The 15,290-nt window shown below is 60.2% G+C and overlaps 2 protein-coding genes across 11 annotated transcripts; both read right to left on the reverse strand.

Annotated features, from left to right (window-relative positions):
* Nucleotides 1-59: 59 nt before the first annotated feature.
* Six5 (SIX homeobox 5) lies at nucleotides 60-3,749 on the reverse strand. Its single transcript, XM_052171905.1, has 3 exons — nucleotides 2,940-3,749; nucleotides 1,361-2,151; nucleotides 60-1,235 (listed from the first exon to the last, which is right to left on the reverse strand). The coding sequence occupies exons 1-3, from the start codon at nucleotides 3,716-3,718 to the stop codon at nucleotides 646-648; spliced, it is 2,160 nt and encodes a 719-aa protein (XP_052027865.1). The 5' UTR covers nucleotides 3,719-3,749; the 3' UTR covers nucleotides 60-645.
* Nucleotides 3,750-4,529: 780 nt separating this feature from the next.
* Nucleotides 4,530-14,552, reverse strand: Dmpk (DM1 protein kinase). Of its 10 annotated transcripts, none has more exons than XM_052171952.1 (15): nucleotides 14,224-14,552; nucleotides 12,380-12,471; nucleotides 12,033-12,116; nucleotides 11,864-11,959; nucleotides 11,478-11,626; nucleotides 11,202-11,295; nucleotides 10,868-11,074; nucleotides 10,432-10,680; nucleotides 9,690-9,775; nucleotides 7,267-7,363; nucleotides 6,488-6,651; nucleotides 6,298-6,395; nucleotides 6,089-6,135; nucleotides 5,692-5,777; nucleotides 4,530-5,378 (listed from the first exon to the last, which is right to left on the reverse strand). In XM_052171952.1, the coding sequence occupies exons 1-15, from the start codon at nucleotides 14,381-14,383 to the stop codon at nucleotides 5,219-5,221; spliced, it is 1,869 nt and encodes a 622-aa protein (XP_052027912.1). In that variant the 5' UTR covers nucleotides 14,384-14,552; the 3' UTR covers nucleotides 4,530-5,218. The 10 variants fall into 10 exon arrangements, with proteins under 10 accessions (XP_052027912.1, XP_052027914.1, XP_052027909.1 ...); XM_052171954.1 differs by having other exon boundaries at nucleotides 5,692-5,781; XM_052171949.1 differs by having other exon boundaries at nucleotides 10,417-10,680.
* Between the last annotated feature and the right edge of the window lie 738 nt (nucleotides 14,553-15,290).

Raw genomic sequence — 15,290 nt, forward strand, 5'->3', positions numbered from 1 at the left:
TTCCCAGTTCTCCGTTGGGTGGGTTGTTTGGCAGGTAACCCTTACCCTCAACAGCTCTGTTGTCTGTTAACTTGACTTTAATGGAAATGGAAGCATAACATATCCTAGAAAAATAAAGATTTACAATACAAACTAGACAAAGGGGCCAGGGTCGCCCCAGGGGATGGGGAAATCTTTGGTCTGGGGCTGGATCCTGGGGCTCAAGTCCAGGGAAGCAGGGGAAGGGCCCTGCGCACCCCTCAGACCCTTCTCAACACGAAGTGCTGTCTCTGGGCCACCCTGGTCTCTCAGGCATTTTTGAGAAATGGGTATCAGTGGGGTTATTAATAGTGTTATAGTGAGGGTGCCAGCTGGGAATCAGCCACTTGGCAGGGCCTTCTCACTGTAGTTCTAGGTAGAGGAGGGCAAAGCCCAAGTGAAGACCCCTAGTGCCCACACACATGGAGCAGGCAGAGCAAGGAGAGGCTGTAACAGTCCTGCCGTCAGGAGGGACAGTGCCCTGACCGTGGGGCTCCTCTGGCTCCTGTAGAGCTTGTAGCTCATCCAGGTAGGAGGGACTTCAGATGGCAGCCACTTTACTGAGGGTTCATCCTCAGGTCCTAGCACCTTGACACCATTGTCAGAAGTGGTTAAATGCAGGCGAGATCACAGTTCCAAGGGCTCCTCCACAGGCACCGACTGCAGCTGGGTCAGGACCTTGGCCTCGGCTTCTAGCCCCTCATCAACCTCAGTCCCTGCTGTAGCCCCCAGGAGCAATCCCTGGGGGTCGGGGTCTGGCAGCCTCAGCATTGTATGGGTAGCCTGTGTCCCCAGCCCCTCTACTCCTGTGCTCAGTTCCAGCCCTGCTGGCCAGACGGGCACAGCTGCGGGTGACAGCATCAGACCATCGGGGAGGGGTGCTGGGAAGCTGGAAAGCAGGCCAGAGGAGTCCGGGGAGAAAGGCAGGCTGGTGGCAGAGGTGACAACAGGAGCAGGTGGCAGTGGCTGGGTAGAGATTGGCCCCAGAGTGTGACCCTCTGGGAGGGTGGGGCCAGGGCCCACTGGGAGAGCTCCTTCAGGCACTGTGATAGCTGGCTCTTGCTTCAGGGGCAGGGCTAGACTGGGGGCAGGAGGCAGGACCTGGGAGACGAGCATGCTGGTGGGGAAGGTGGCAGTGAGGATGATCTTGCCCTGCTGCACAGCCACCCCAGTGACAATGGGGCTGCCAGACACTGGGTTGGCCAGGAGGAAGTTTCCTGTGGGGAAAAGAGGCGGAGTGGAGGATGCTGGGTCGCAGGCAGGGGTGCCAGTAGGTTTAACCCCAAAGGCATGCTAGGTGCTCCCCATGTCCACTCAGACCCCAAGAAAGCAGGAAGGGTACCTGGAGCAGGGGACGAGGGGAGTTGCAACGCAGTCACTCCCACACTGGAGTTTATCAGGTGCACATTGGTCGGTCCCGCTGTAGCTGCCACCTTCACAGGACTGCCTGGTCCAGCTGCCAACAGCTGGAGTGGCCCCACAGCCTGGGGCAGGGTTACCACCTGAGAGGTGGGCACCACCTGGGACAAGTTCAGCCGGGGGGAGGTGGGGCTCAGGCCTGCTGGGTACCCAGAAGAAGGAGAGAGCGGTACAACCTGAGGAGCAGCCACAGCAGGCACAGCTCCCGGGGTCAGAGGGAAGGTGGAGGCAGGCGGGGGGCCTGGGACTACTTGGGGCAGGGCTCCTGGGGTCTCCTCTCCAGGAGCAGACCCGCGGACCCCTTTGCTCTCAGGGGCCTCAGACTGAGCCTCATCCAGTCGAACCTCTCCTGTCTGAGGGTCCAGGACCAGAGAAGTCTTGGCCTCACTGACCCCTGGGGGACAGGGCTGTGGCTGAGGGGCGCCCCCTCCTGTGAGCAGCAGGGGCCCCAAGCTGGAGCCCTCTCCTAGGGCCAAGCTGTTGATGATGACGGGGCTGCCATTGAGGAGCACTGCTGGGGGGCTGCTGGCGGCCAGGAAGCTCCCGTTCACTAGGATAGAGGAGGAGGCAGGGCATGTGGCAGGAGGGGTGGCCCCCGCCAGGAAGATGGAACTCTGGGTGGGGGCCTCAGCAGCCACGGAGGCCACACCCCTCTCCAGGTCCTCTGGACTGCGGCTGGACTCATCCTCCGTAGTGGGGTTCCCATCAGACTCGCTGAAAGGAAAAGGGGGGGGGTCTTTAAACTTGCCGCGTCGTCACCCTAGGGGCAGAGGCGACCAAGCTCCGATCGACTGTTAGCTTTTCAAGGGGCCCACACGGACCCCGGGGCCTCTAAGCCCTGCGGGGGTCGACGGCGCGGGAACGCTACGCCGGAGGGGAGCTTTCCGCTCGCCCAGGCCTGCGGCCGAGCACCCAGGCTGCGCAAGTCCCCTGGGTCGGCAGGCGCGTGGCTGCGGGGCGAGGCGGCAGCGTTTGCTCCGGCCCCGCACCCCCGACGGCGCCCGAGAGCAGAGCTGGAGGCCTGGCGCTGAGGTGGGAGGGGAAGGGCTTGGGTTACAGGGAAACCGGAGCCGGAGAAGGTTCACGTTTCACAACAAAGACAGGCGACAGACCACGCTGTTTGGGCAGGAGGGGGCGTGGGGGTGGGTGTAAGTAATGGTCACCGGGGAGCCAGGTTGCAGAGGCCCCAAAAGAGGGTCCCTACCTGGGGTGCCTTAGACAAAGGCCCCTTCCCCTTCCTTATCACCGCCCCTCCAGGGATAACTCACTTTTCCCACCCCACCCCCGCCCCGTTCCTGGCACTGTAGTGCCAGCTTAGAAGTAACTACCACAACTTCTGCCCCTGGGGCAGTGATGCCCAGAGAAGCCAGGGTGAGCCTGGTCTCCAGCTCAGCCCTTGCACGCGCCGCCGCCGCCGCCGCCGCCGCCGAGGGGCGTACGTGTAGGATCGCTCGCTCGCGCGCGCAGACCGGCGAGGAAGAAGGGAGGGTCGGTCCCCTCACCTTTTGCAAGGCGCTCCACCGCCGGTCCCAGTGCGGTCGCGCTGTCGCCGGTTCTTGAACCAGTTGCTGACCTGTGTAAGCGAGAGGCCGGTGAGCGTGGCCAGGCGGCGCTTCTCGTCTGGCGTGGGGTAGCGGTTGCCGCGGTAGCAGGCCTTGAGCGCGGCTCGCGAGCGCTCCTTGAAGCAGTAGACGGTCTCCTCGCCGTCCCAGATGGTTTTGGGCAGAGGGAACTTCTTGCGCAGCCGGTATTTGTCCACCGCACCCAGCGCACGGCCACGGGCCCGCTCCGCCTCGTGGTAGCGCGCGCGCAGGTAGAGGTCCTGCAGGAAGGCGTGGTGGGCGGCGGGGAAAGGGCGGCTCTCGAGGAGCTGGTAGAGCTCGGCGTATTCACCCCGCTGGAAGGCCACTAGGGCCCGCGCGCGCAGCACCGGGTCGCTGCCACGTAGGCGCTCGGCCGGGGGAAGCGCGCCCAGGAAGCGGCTCAAGCGGCCGGCGTGGCCCGCCTGCAGCAGCGCCTCGCACACGCATGCCACCTGCTCGGGCGAGAAGCGAAGGCCAGTGGGTGCCTCGGTCACGGTCTCCCGCGGAGACCCCGGGCCGCTCGGGGACCCAGAATCCGCCGCCGCCGCATCTCCCGCCCCGGCCGCCGCCGCCTCCCCCTCGGCCGCCTGCAGAGTCTGCAGAAGCTGGCGCGCTTCCTCCTCCTGCTCCTCGGTCGCCGCCGCCGCCTCCCCCCGAGCCGCCGGCCCCGCGCTCGGCTCGGCAGGCGAGGTAGCCATGTTTGGCAACTTTGGGAAGTTCCTCCCTCCTCCGCCGCCTCCCGCGGGCTTCCCCAGCCCCCTCCCCCGCCCAGTCCTCCTCGCCTCCCCCCCGCCGTCCCCTCGCGGTCTTCTGCCCCCTCCCAAAGACTAGACACAGCTCTGCACTCGGGTCTGTCCCTGTCCCTGTGTGTCCACCCCCCTCCCCGGCTGTCAGGATTCTTTGTTTTCCAAAAACTCCGTCTCTGGCCGCGCTTTCGGCCTTTCCCCGGGTGTGCCTCTGACTCGGGGCCTCAGTTTCCCTATCAGAGCAACGGAGAAGATAATGGGCCGTCCAGGAGGGTTAAGGGCGCGGAGCCCCTTCGATCTCCCGGGTCCCTTGAAGGTCCCCCTCCCTTCCCATCTCCGCGCGCCGTGCTCCGCCCCTCGGAATTCCCGGCCCCGCGGGTAGGCGGTGGATCTAGCGGGGAGGAGGGGCGGGGAAACGCTAGAAAGTTTGCAGCAACTTTTCTGGAGTGTTGGTCCTAGGAGCGGATGCGCGTGGCTAGCGCAGGCGCAGTGGGAAGATGGCAGGCGCGCTGCTGGCCCAACCCCCTACTTTTCCAAGCTTGAGTTGCACAGCTGGGTCACAGCTGGGGGGAGGGTGGGGGGCGGTGGTGTCTCTGGCGGCTTGTTGCTCCTCTCCTACTGGCTGCAAGCCTAAGCCCCACCCTTCAGCCTGATTCGTGCGCTTTGCCTCCCGCTGGCTCCCACTCCAGCCATTGGTTGTCTCTACTGGACTCTCCATTGGCCTGCGGGGCTTTCCTTTCCACAACAGAGAGATTGCGCGGGATTCAGGGCAGACCAGAAGTATTTTATTCGCAAGGGTCGGGAGTGGAGGTCGTAGGTGGGGACAGACAATAAATACCGAGGAATGTCGAATCTCAGTGCATCCAAAACGTGGGTCCCGGAGTCTGTCAGTGAGTCAGAGAACAAGGTCAATAAATACCCACACTGCCTTGGGGGAGGGGGGTGTGCAGCCGTGGCTCTGATGGAAGAGTGCGGGGTGTACGCGAGGAAGGAGTTGCAGCAACCCCAGGAGCAAGGCTGTCCGAAGCCAGGACTCCTTGTGTGCTGCAGAGGTCTTGCTGATCCTCGCAGCGGGAATGGGATGTGCCTGGCGATAAGGGGCTCGTGCCTATGGCTCGGAGCTGACGGCTGGGAGAGGGAAAAGTGAAATCGGATGAGCTGAGCAGGCTGCCCATCCACGTCGGGGCCGAGTAAAGCGTGGTCGGCGAATGCCCGGCCGCAGCAGCCGCGGTCAGGCTACCAGCTCTGCAGGAACCGGGCTGCTGGGCACGAGCCCCGTTCCTCCCTCCCCGGCCGCCAGGGGGCGGGCCCGGATCACAGGCGCGGAGCTGGGTGGGACCCAGGCTCACGAAGTGTGGAGCGGAGCGGTGAGGGTGGCCACAGAGACGCTCTGGGTCGTTCCCTGGTCACTCGACCTTCCTAGGACGCCTAAATTAAAGATGGCTTGGAGTCTTAGGGTTCAGGGGGCGAAGGTGGCTCCCGGGAAACAACAGACTGGGGTGCGACTGCCGGAACAGGCCACCAACCCAGTGCAGCCCAGTGTGGCGGCAGCAGCCAGAGCAGCGGCGAACAGGAGCAGGCAACGCGCCTCGGATAGGCCAGGCCTAGGGATCTGCAGGTGAGAAGGTTGGGTCAGCACCAGGCTCGGGGCCGCCCCGCCGATCCCCAGAGACGGCCTCCGAGCGAGCGAGCGAGCGAGCGCAGCTCTGGTCCCCACAGCCCGCCGCTAACGCTGGTCTGCTCGCCAGCCAGAGCTCCTGTAGGAAGGTCACTGGCTACGTCGTCGCAGCAGCCTGTGTTGTTCGGCCGCCCGAGGACCCTCCCTCCCCGCGGTGGGCCGAGCTCCACGGAGGCACAGCAAGCAGCGGTGACACTCAGTGGGCAGAGGTAGGCAGAGGCCCGCGGCGGGCGGACGTGGGACATACCCTGGCAGGGAGCAGCAGGTGACGGCGGTGCATGGGGCCTGGCCCCACCAGCGGGCACTGGCCCATAGCCACGGCCGGGGGGCCATCTAGCTGGAGAGAGAAGGGACAGGTGACCCGATCGGAGCCCAGCCTGGCAGCCCTCAGCAGCAGGGCCAGGGGCAGTGAGGGAATCTAGTCGAGGCCAGAACGGGAGTCTAGGGAGTTCCCTTGGGGAGGGTTTGGCGAAAAGCCCGAAAGGAGGGAGAGCTGGTAGATAGTGCGTGCTGAGTGAGTGAGTGAGTGAAGGGCATCTTTCTTCTGGAACCCCCAAGGAGGGTAGACCCTAAATGTGGGCGGGAGACGGGCTGTGGGCAGCAGATCTAAGAGGGGGATCGGGGAGGATACACAGGGGTCTTACATGGGAAGGTGGATCCGTGGCCCGGGGACTGGGGACCCCCGTGATGGCTGGAAGGAGAAGAGAGAGGTGTATGGAGCGTGGAGGGCGGAGAAGGGCAGTGGTGCGGCTGCAGTGCCCCAGCCTGGCCTCCTCCCCTGCCCAGGGTTCACACACCCAACATGCCCCCATCTCCACCCAAGCTCCTGGCAGGGGGCGGGTAAGGGACTCGCCTGCAGCTCCTGGGGCCTGCAGCATCTCCATCCGCTCCTGTAGCTGGCGAACGTGCGCCTCCAGGTCTCGGTTCCGGACCTCGGCCTCCTGTAGTTGGCTGTGGAAAAAGAAGGGTGAGCCCACCTGACCTATTGCGGGAGGAGACTGCAGGGTGGCTGCTCTCCCCTCCCCCAGCACCTTGGCCCCGACCTGGAGAAGCTCTGGTTGGCAGTACGGATGGCCTCCAGCTCGCGGCTCAGGCTCTGCCGGGTGAGAACCTCTTCTTCCAGGGCTTCCTGGAGCTCCCGCAGTGTCACCATGGTCTCCGCCTCAGCGGCGGGGAGAGGGACAGCCACTAGGTCGGCCTCTTCAGCCTGTCGGTGGGGATCAAAGCTGGATCAGTCCCACACTTCCATCCCCACCCTCATGCCTGGGTCTCGGAACTCTAGTCACATGGGAACTGAAGGGCTGGAGTCAGAAGTTTAGCGCGTCCCTCCCAGCTCTGCAGTGCTTCAGACAAACCTGGCCTTACCCTTAGGCCTCTCTTATTGGTGTCCCGTCGCTTTCTGCAACCCCCACTCCTCTCCAATGCCACCCACGTATGTGTAGCCCATCCCACCTGAGGGCCTCTGAACTTCACCAACTGACCATAAGAACCCCAGACTCTTCCAGGTGGTCGGCAGTCCCTCCCTCCCTCCCTCCCTCCCTCCCTCCCTCCCAGGTTGGTGTTGCTCTGTGACCCCACCCCCATGCCAGGAGAGCATCGACCTGAGCTATCCCTAGTTTTCTTCTTTGTTTTTTATTCCAAGACAGGGTCTCGTTACATAACCAGAGCAAGCCTTCGATTTGGGATCGGTCTGCCTGTGCCTCCTGAGTAGCAGGAGTTACAGGCTGTGTTGTTGGGCAGCTGGGGACGACAGTCTCTTACTGAAGGGACAGCCCGGCAGTTGGCCCCGCCCAGGACGCTTGCCCACCTCCTGTCTACTCACCGCTTGATCCGGTGGCGGTGCTGGGGGCTGCAAGTCTGACACAGGCAACTGCAGGGCCTCTAGCTCCATAGGGGTGGGGTCCGTGACCGGATCGTTTCTGAGAAGAGGAAGAGGCTACCAAACAGGGATCTGGGGCTCCCCAGCCTGTGGTCACCAGGCCAGGCTCCTAAGAGCCCATTGCTAAAGGAGGTGCGGAGCAGAGAGGAGACAGCAGCCGGCCAGGGCCTCAGCAGCCTTGCTCGCTGGCTGAGCCATGGAACTGTACTGAGGGTGGGCTGGGTCTAACCCACGCTAGCGGCCTGGGGTGCTGCTTACAGGTCATGCAGCCGTCCTCACCTGACAAGCCTGAGGACACCTGTGTGAGCATCTTCTAAGTGTTCCCTGCTTCCCAGATGACTCCTAAAAGCACTCTCTTCATTTAATTTGTATTTTGTGGCAATGGATTAATCCCAGGACCTCACAAATGCTATGTAAGTTCTCTTTACTGTTGACAAAGGGTTTTCCCTATGCAGCCCTGGCTGTCCTGGAACTCACTCAGTAGACCAGGCTGGCTTCAAATGCAGAGGTCCGGTCCTCCTGCTTCTGCCTCCCAAGTGCTGAGATGAAAGGCCTGCACCATACCTGAATAGGCCTTTCCCCTTCCTTCCCTTTAGTACTGTTTAAGTCTTTTGAGACAAGAGCCCATGCAGCCCAGGCTGGCCTGGAACAGGCCATAGCCAATGATGGCTATGAACTTCTGACCTTCACAGTGCTGGGGTCACAGGTGTGAGCCGCCATGCACGATGCGCACTGTGCTGAGGCTGCAAACTGAGCCTCTTAGCGGCTGAGCAGCAGCTCTAGCCCAGTGCTAGGGAGGCTGTGATGGAGCCATGATTACAGACCGTGACAAACTGTCTGTCCTCAATGATTGATTTCATTTTTCACTCTGAGACCAAGGTCTCACTATGTACACCAGGCTAGCCTTAAACTCATCATCTTCCTAACTCCAATGCCTCAGCACTGGGACTGCAGTGTGTGCTGTCACATGCCTTACCAAATGAATTTGTTTCTTTTTGGTGTTTTGAAACAAGCTCTCATTCTGTATCTGTAGCCCATGCTGGCCTCAAACTTGCAGTGATCCTCCAGTCTCAGCCTCCTCAATGATAAGGTTATAGAGTTATATTGCCTAGCAACAATGGATGTTATTTATCTTTTGTTTCTTTAGACAGAGACGCTTGTAGACAAGGCTAGCCTTAGATTACTATATAGCCCAGGATGGTCTTGAACTTCTGACCCTCCACCTTCTAAGTGCTGGGATTACAGGTTTGTGCCACCACAGCCAGCACAGTGGATGCTCTTTAAAGGCTTTATTGACTCGGCATGGTAGTGCATGCCCATAAACCACAGCACTCCAAGGCCAGCTTAGACTATAGTAACGAGATCCTGCCTGAGAAAACAAGACAGAAAACTTGTAAAAACTTAAAAGTTGTTTTATTGTGATGTGCTCCAATTGTGCTCTTAAACTGTCAATTTCAGGTTTGTTTTTCTAAGGTCCTGGGTACTATGGCATGGCCTAGAAATGTGAAGGCCAACAGCGGGGCTCTGTAAGGCTGAGTCTAAGATTCTCAGGTTATGTGACTGAACTGAAATGTCACCATACAATGGGCAGGATGGCCAGAGCTATGAAATGGAGAGACCCAGGCTCAAAAAGCAAAACAAAAGAAACAAAGGTACAGGTGTACCCACTTTCCTAGTCTTATGTCCACTTGATACAAGCTAGAGTCATCAAGTCATCGGAGATGAGGGAGCCTTAAGAAAATGCCTCTACAGGGCAGGAGAGACGGCTCAGAGGTTAAGAGCACTGACTGTTCTTCCAGAGGTCCTGAGTTCAATTCCCAGGACCCACATGGTGGCTCATAACCATATCTAATGAGATCCAATGTCCTCTTCTAGTGTGTCTGAAGGCAGGGATAGTGTGCTCACATACATAAAATAAATAAGACCACCCTGGTCTACAGAATGAATCCCAAGACAGCCTTACATAGTAAGACCCTGTCTCTAAATGACTAAGAAAGAATAAAAGGGAAATGCCTCAAAAGATCAAGCCACGGGCAAGCCTATAGGGCTTGTTCTTAACTAGTGATTATGGGGAGGGCTCAGCCCACTGTTGTACAAGGCAACAGGCTGAGGAAGTCATAAGGACCAAGCCCGTAAGCAGCTCCCCTCCAAGTCCCTGCCCGTTGTGAGTTCCTGTCCTGCCCTCCTCCAGCGAAGGGCTGCCGTGTGGAAATGGATCAAGCAAACCCTGTGCTCCCCGGCTTGCTTCTGATGGTTCATCTCAGCAGCAGAAGCCCTAAGCAGACAGCTCCTAAGACTACTGGGCTCGCTGACTGGCTGAGGTGAGCGTGCACACACAGGCCCCAGCAGTGTGCAGTCATGCTTACCTGAAGGCCATGCAAGAGTAGGAGTAACCCACGAAAGGCAGGTGGACTCCGAGTGGCATGTCTTCCTGCATATCTGACAGTGTCTCCTAGGGGAAGGCACAGGGCTCTTGTGGCGAGCAGTTATCCGAGGTGGCCCTTCAGCCATCTACATCCAGGGCATAGCTGCCCCCAGTAAACAAACTCCACCATTTTCCATCATGTTGCTTCCTGTCAGGGCTCTGCCCACATCAGACTTTTCTCTCTGCACGTGGCCCAAGGCAGCACCTAGAGCTTGTTAAGATTCTGAGAGCACTGGCCTGAGAAAGGGTCTCCTGTGTCTCCTGCATCCTTTTGGGCTCAGCTTAGTTTCCTCCTCCAGGAAGCCCTCCAGCACCTTCCAGGCCGGGTGAAGAGCCCAGCCCCTGTGTTCCATCTTACTACTGCCAAGAAGGAGGCCTCACTCACTGTCTTGGGGACTGGTCACCTGTGTGTCCTCACACCTCATGGACACATGCCAGTGCTCTAGGATAATTTGGGACCCAGGAAAGTCATCACCACCACCCCCCTTTTCTGGGGAGGGTCTCACTGTATAGCCTTGACTGGCCTGGAAGTCACTCTGTAGGCCAAGCTGGCCTTGATTTACCAGAGATCCACCTGCCTCTGCCTATGTGCGCTTGGCCAATCACCCCAATTTTATGGAAGAGACTAGGGAAGCCCTCTCCACCGATCAGGAACCGCAGGTACGTACCCCGCCCCCGCTCACCATGGCAGTGAGCCGGTCCTCCACCACATCGAAGTTGCATGTGTCCGTGGCACCCTCAAAGTCTGGCGTAAAGGGGGGTACACTGTCTCGGAGACCCTCCCAGTCAAGGCCAAAGAAGAAAGGATGTTTCTGGAAATCACCTGCCCCTCCTCGGCCTAGCCTTATCTCAGCAGGACACAGCAGCCCATGAATGAGGTCCTGAGCTTCCTCAGGGACACCCGTGTCTGCCAGGGGCAGAGACAAGTGTTCCTATTTAGGAAGAAGAGCAAGAGTTAGTCCTGGGCTGCAGAGCAATCAAGGCTCTGTCTCTCAGCACTCAACAAGGCAGCAGACCACAGTCTGTGACTCACAGACATGCATGCATGGAAAACACACACATATAAATAAATATCCTTTACAAACTAAGTCAGCCTCCCTGCATGGTGCCCACGCTCACCCTGTAATGCACAATTTTGGCATATGTCTCGGCTGTGGAGTCCGCGTAGAAGGGTGTCTGCCCATAGAACATTTCATAGGCGAACACGCCCAGTGCCCACCAGTCACACTCTGGCCCGTAGCTGCCTGCCCCAGGCCCTCCGCCAACAGCCTGCAGAATCTCAGGAGACAGGTAGTCCGGGGTGCCCACAGCCACCAGCGACCTCACCTGTGCCAACCAGACCTGAATGCACAGGCCATCCCCCACCGAGCTCCCCTCTCCTCCCCTCTCCACCCCAGCCCCACCCCCTACATCTGACCCTTCACCGATGGGGAGTTTCCCGGGCTCATCCTACCTTCCCATCAGGCTGCAGTTTGAGGCAGGAGCCGAAGTCTGCCAGGCGAATGTGCCCACAGCGGTCCAGCAGGATGTTATCTGGTTTGATGTCCCTGTGCAGAGAGAAGGGAAGTGTGCTTTCTTGAAAAACTTCCTTCTCTCTTAGGTCCCATCAAGTCCACCTGCTTCCACCCAATTCTAGACCCCGGTCCTGTCCCAAGTGGGATCCGACCTTCAGGCACCCTTCCTTCCCACACAAACTCTGCTAACCCTCCAAGGGCCCCGCCACGCCCACCTGTGCACGTAGCCCAGCCGGTGCACCGAGTCTATGGCCATGACAATCTCGGCCAGGTAGAAGCGCGCCATCTCGGCGGGGATCCGCTCCCCAAACTTGCTCAGCAGCGTTAGCAGGTCCCCGCCCACGTAGTATTCCATGACCAGGTACTGGGAGCGGATGTGTCACAGGGGTTTGGTACCCCCAAGACTCCCAAAGACACCCGTCCCCAAGCACAGAGCACCCCCGCACAGTGAGAGAGCGCCCCATCCGAAGGCCAAACCAGGTCTCACTCCTGTCTCAAGGAAGGCCCCTCCTGTACCTGACACAATCCTACCCGTCCCCGCCTCCTCGACTCGGGCGGTGATGTACCTGACTCTCTCCTAGTCGCCTGAACCCGAGCTCACCAGGTAGTTCTCATCCTGGAAGGCAAAGTGCAGCTGTGTGATCCAGCGCCGGTCCCCTTTCACTAAGACGTCCCTTTCTTCCCGGAAGCACGACACCTGTGAGGCAGGAGAGAAGCTGCAGGAGGGGAGCTGGAGAGCCGAGGGCGCCACCCTCGTCCCTGGCCCTCACCTCGCCTCTCTTCAGCATGTCCCACTTATTCATAATCTTCATGGCATACACTTGGCCTGTCTGTTTCATCTTCACCACCGCTACCTAAATGCGGAACCGGGATGACAGCAGAGATGGCAGGGAAAACCAGCAAGGCTCACCCAGGCAGGAAGGCCTCCACCCTTACACCACCCAACCTTAGCCACGCCCCCACTCACGCACCGCCCACTGATCACAAGCCCCGCCTCTACCCCGCCCCCATCCAGACTTAAATTCAAGCTCATTCATCAATTTTTAAGGCTCTGCCCCAGCTGTTATGCCCCACCCACCTCAAGTAAAGTTCCATTCCCAGGCCACTCAAGGCTCACCTCGCTGAACGCCCCACGCCCGATCACCTTCAAAATCTCAAAGTCATCCCTCTGCAGTCGGACCTCCTTAAGCCTTGCCGCAATGGGCTCCACTGGGTGGGGGTAGAAAGAGAAGAACCGAGGGTCACCACAACACTAACAGCAAGGGTGGTAACCGGCGTTAGGATTCTGCTTTCAAAACCTCAGTGATATTTGTGGGACCCAGAACCGCCTGTTTGCGCAGGGCTGCAGGGCAGAAAGGGAGGCAGAGGGAGGAGCTGGAGCGTAAGCGCTTCACTCCCAGGCCAGGATCAGGGTGCTAGGTCAGGTCAGCCGGGGCTCTCACTCAGTGTCTCGGGCCACAGCCTCGAACTGGGGCTGCGGCTTGCACAGCCAGCATGGAGACAAAAGCGGCGGAGGGACACAGCCCACCGGCATCCCGGGCACTACTGGAAGGACATTCTTGGTTTCTCAAGGGTGCAGAGAGTCTTACAACCAAGGCTCCAGGGACTAAGGCCCAGTACTAGGGTGGCTCAGCTGGAGGGCAGCACAGCTAGGTCTGAGGCTGGCGGCTGGGGGTGGGGGGTGGGCAGAGAGAGGTCAGGTCTCCCTTAGGGAAGCTGTCAGGATGGGGAGTAAGGATGGAGGAGGAACGTGTGGGGAAGAGGAGAGATGGGGGTCCCAGAGAAGCCAGGGGTTCAGGCAAGTGGGCAGACAGGGAAGATACAGCTAAGGCCAAGGCTTGGGGAGGGGGGGGAGAGCCAAGGCGTTGAGCCCTTTTAAGGCAGCGGGAACCCAGGCCCCCTCCCCCGCCCAGGCCTGGCAGGGGAGGGCCCACAGGATGCTGCTCAGGCCACAAAAGGACTGCTCCTTCCTAGAGGGTCAGACCCCTGCCCCCACCCCAGCTCTCAGTTTACCCTGCCAGCCCAGCCCATCCTCTGCAAATGGCAGGCTGAGAGAGACACTGAGCGCTGGAGAGGAGAAAAAGTCTTTCACAGGCCTGCTGGTTTAAGCCATGGCCTCCACCTTTCCATCTGTGAACCGGAGGAGGGGAGAATGGAAGTAGGGTCATAGGCATGGACAGACAGCCTAGGACCAACACCGGAGCCCTTAACGACAGGCACAAAGCAACAAAACAGGTTGTCACTTGTAAGGAAGGTGGGGTAAGCAGCTTTGGCTGAATGTTGGGCAGGGCAGACAAGGCTCCGGGCTCCACTAGGCCTGAGAAGACCTTTCGGCAGGAGAATGCGGGGTCTTGGGCTAGGGCGGTGGAAGCAGGTGAGAAGCCAGGAGCGGCCGACCACCGACCGACTGCCCGGCCACACAGGCTGGGAGGGTCAACATGCTAGGGACGGGCGCACGCAGAAGCTCAAGCTGTCCCTTCCTCCTTAATTTGGGGAACTGAAGGGTGCTCGGTGGCGCCTGTCTGCCGGGCGGGTTCTCCCCAAGGCCTCTGTGAGTCACTGTGCCCCAGCTCCTGGACACCTGTCAGGGCAGCTGGGGAGGTAGATGCCAAACACCTGCCTATGGGCCACACCCTGGCAGCTGCCCCATGCTGTCCCTCCCCACTCTGGGAAAACAGGGAGGGCTATAAATCCCTTTTGAGGAGTCAAGGGTCCTAGAAGAGAGAGCTGCCAGGTCCCAGTGTTGGTGCAGGAGGCTGTGCCACCCCAGCCTGCACTGGCTGAGTCATGGGTGGCTTCGCTGACCCTGGTGCCCCACAGGGGAGCCTGAGATCGAGTTCTGAGCTCTGCTTGGCTGCCTTACAAAAGACCTCTCTAGGCCCTGCTGCTCTCCACAGCCCACCCTTGCCCTGTGACCCACCTCTGCCTTGCACCCACCCAAGGCTTCCTGTCCACACTCACCCCATTGCAAGAAGTCGGCCACATACTTGTCCTGGGCCAGGTGGGAGGCGCCCAGCTCCTGGTGGACGCCCAGGAGAAGGTCGAGCAGGGGCTCCAGCCCCAGGAAGCCTGGGTCCAGCACCAGCTGCTGGAGCTGCCTCAGCCGCACCTCGGCTGACATGTTGGGCAGGCAACACCATGGCCCCTCCCCGGGCCGGAGCTCGGGGGTCTGCCCGTCACGGGGCCTGGCTGCCCCTGTCCAGGCCCCAGAACCCTGGTGGCATGTCTGCCTGTCCCTGACTACCTCTTGGGTCTCTCTGGCCAGTTCTAGGCTTGAGGCCTCCTCCTCTTTTCCCCACCCCTTGGCCCAGCCCCCCTCCCGCCTCCCAACTTTAACCCTTCCTGAGCCAACACCCCAGCTCCGTTCTTCCCAGACCCCTCAAAACTCTTCAGTGCCCAATGTCAGGGGACAGAGTAATACTCCAGGGTTGCCCCCCATGGCCTCCACCCACTCACGCAGAGCACAAGGAGTCACAGGTGTGAGTGCCAGCGCCCAGAGGAGCCGGGCTCTAGACTGAGCTGGGAGGGTGGGGAAACAGCGGATGCCTGGGCCTGGGGGGGGGGGGGGGGGGGGCAGAGGCCAGGGGCAGCTTCTCCGTGACTCAGCAATGGACTCCGACTTTGGGACAGTTAAATTTAGCCCCTGTGCCTGCTGTGTTACACCCTCCTCCTTTTCCTGGCAGGCGGCAGAAGATGGGGAGAGCTTGCTCAGCCGCCAGGGCCAGGGGTGACCTGCTGGCCGAGCCTGGGGGAGGCAAGTGGTGGATCCAGGCCCTCCTTAAGCAGAAGAGACCCCAAAATAGATCCTTGGCCACAGGCCGGGGCAGCCACATTCCTGCCTGGGCTAGGATTAGAGACAGAAACATTTTGGGGGTTGAGGGCGGAGCTGCCTGCGCAGCCAGCCGGAGACATGTTAGCATCTTTCTAGGGTGGCCAGTTCCCTGGGGAGGAAATCATGACCTCCAGCTGGCACTAGATGGCCAGGGGCAGCAGACTGCAAAGGCATGTCCAGAGGAGACAGTGGGTGC

Source organism: Apodemus sylvaticus, chromosome 1, assembly GCF_947179515.1.
Source record: "Apodemus sylvaticus chromosome 1, mApoSyl1.1, whole genome shotgun sequence".
Taxonomy (NCBI): domain Eukaryota; kingdom Metazoa; phylum Chordata; class Mammalia; order Rodentia; family Muridae; genus Apodemus; species Apodemus sylvaticus.